General features: G+C 22.8%; 1 protein-coding gene across 1 annotated transcript; it reads left to right on the top strand.

Moving 5' to 3' along the window:
- Nucleotides 1–1371: 1371 nt before the first annotated feature.
- On the top strand, nt 1372–1767 carry GO595_003844 (uncharacterized protein; the record flags this gene model as incomplete). The annotated part of the gene is made up of 1 exon (XM_067916909.1): nt 1372–1767. One exon carries the CDS (start codon nt 1372–1374, stop codon nt 1765–1767), a length of 396 nt encoding a protein of 131 aa, XP_067776131.1.
- Between the last annotated feature and the right edge of the window lie 970 nt (nt 1768–2737).

Genomic DNA, 2737 nt, shown 5'->3' with positions numbered 1-2737 from the left:
CGTAGTAAATATTCATCACGATTATCATTAGATATCTTAACAATGAATGAAAAGTATACAAATATTATCTTATTTATCTTGACGATAATTGGAGAGAATTTAAATAATAACTTAACAATATTTGTTAATAATTATCATTATATATTACAATTTTGTTTAGCAATGAAAAATTATTTTAAAGATATTGATAATATATTAATAAAAATATTTCCACCATTTCAAATAGGTATTGATAAAGAACGATTAATTAGTTTCATTAATTCATTTAATCATAAACAAAAAGAAGAATTCGGATTCCAATTATTATCATGGGCTACGATGTGTGGACTTACAGATATATCATCAATTGCAATGAAATATTTCTCATATATATTAACCCCAATTAATGAAGATATTATATGGACGATTATGAACTCGATAATTGATGTATCGAAAGGTATATATGAACGTAATGAAACTGTTACATTCTCTGAGATACCAGAGCCTATAAAGAATAGTTATATTTATATCTCCGAAAGTTTATTAACATTAAATGAAATCATTAAAAGAATCGAAAATCCACCAATCGAATTAATCGAATTAACATTAAAATGTATATATTATAAAGAACAAAACATATCAATGAGTTCATTTACTTTATTAAACACTTTATTATCGAAGAGTTATATCTGCGAAATGTTAAAAGAATCGAAAAATTTAAATGACTTTTATTTGATTATATCGAAATATACATTTAAAATCGATTCATATCGAATTATTTATGATATAATATTAAAAGCAATTATATCAAATAACTTAAACTTTTTATTAAATTCATCAAATTCAATACCAATAAATTGTTTATTAATAGTTACAATGAAATATATTTTCCATGACTTAAGTAATTCACGTAAATTATTAACTATTTTGTTACAAAATTTCGAAGATCCACAAATACTTGATAAAATGGATGAGAATGAATTCATTAAATATATGTTAAATAAAATCAATAATGAAGAAGCAAAAATTATTATATCAATTTTGACGAAAATTCAAGTAACACCAAAAGATAATTCTTCATATATTTATGAATTCGCGACAAAAATGTTGAAATTTAATGAATTCGAAATTAATATATTTTCTGAATTGTTTAACTTTGCCACTTATGACGATCATCGTCCTGAAAATTCGTTTTCAATACATTCGTTCTTAACGGCCGTCAAACAAAAAGATCAAAATATTCAATTGAATAACGGTGACGATCAAAAAGAACTCGAAAATATTTACGTAAATAACGTCAACAAAAAAGAATTCTTTAAGTTTAATAATTATAGGAATGTAACAAAATTAACAAAGGTTTCCGAGTTTTTGCCATTTTGGTTGTTCGATAGAATGTTTGTCACATGTCCTTCAGTATCACATAATATGTTATTGATATCAAAGGTAACTATAAACCCTTTCTCTAAATGGAATAATACATTCGCTGCTGCTAAGACTTTACATACTATGAATATGAAGACAATGAAATTCGAAAAAGAAGTAAATAATGATATCGAAAAAGATAACTTCGGTAACAAATTCGAATATGACTTCGCACCTTCAATTAAAGAAGTAGAAGTTATAGAATGCGTCGAAATATTTGATGAAAATGGAAATGATGTTGTCGAAAATAATGAGAAAATAATTGATGAAAATGGAAATGATGTTGTCGAAAATAATGAAATAATTGATGAAAATGGAAATGATGTTGTCGAAAATAATGAAATAATTGATGAAAATAAGGAATAAACTTTATTTAAATAATTTTAATAAAATCATTTTAAAATTCTTTATAAACATTTTGTGAATGTAAAAATGTTTGTACACTAATTGAGAAGAAATTCGATCAATAATTATATAATATTCAGTCGTATTTTAATATTTATTTTTGAACAAAAATCAAATGATGAAATTCAACTATATGTTAACTAATTCGGAATTTAAATTTGTTAATAATGTAAAATGCCTTTGGGTAATACCTCAATTATGATTTTAACGATATGGTTTTCATGATTACTTTATTCATTAATTTTGATTATAATCTTTATTCATGTGAAATAATCAAAATTTGAATTTCAAAAAACCAACACGGAGGTGCGTATGAGCACTTTGACTTCATTGTTGAATTGTGTTGATCTAATGATTATTATTGTAAATTAAATATTTACAAAATCAGTTGGTATATTATTAATTTTGAAAACTATGAAAACTTTTTAAGTAAATCAACTATTTCATTGTTACGATATTTCATTGCGAAATCAAGTGCTGTATTAATTAATTAATATAATTTCCAAATATAATTTTTAAATATTAAACAATTGGAATAAATAATAATTCTGATAAATAATCATCTATAACATTAATATCAATCCCTTTATGTTCAAGAAGTAATTTAACTATTTCTATGTGATTGCTTTTAGATGCTTCTATAAGTGCTGTTTGAAATATTTCAAAAAAATTCCAAACATTATTTTGAAATATTAAATTATTAAAATGAACATTAAACAAAACGAATAAATATTTATAGCATTAACATCAATATCTTTTCGCTCAAGAAGTAATTTAACTATATCTATCTGATTCCTATCAGTTGCATATATAAGTGCTGTTTCAAATAAATTATTTAATCACCATAATATTTTATGAAATAAAAAACTATCAATAAAAATTCTAAACAATATATTAAAATATTCCGAGCATTAACATTAATATCTTTTCG

This window comes from Histomonas meleagridis (genome assembly GCF_020186115.1).
Source record: "Histomonas meleagridis strain 2922-C6/04-10x chromosome Unknown contig_23, whole genome shotgun sequence".
NCBI lineage: Eukaryota > Parabasalia > Tritrichomonadida > Dientamoebidae > Histomonas > Histomonas meleagridis.
This window is presented reverse-complemented; position numbering and strand designations above follow the sequence as displayed.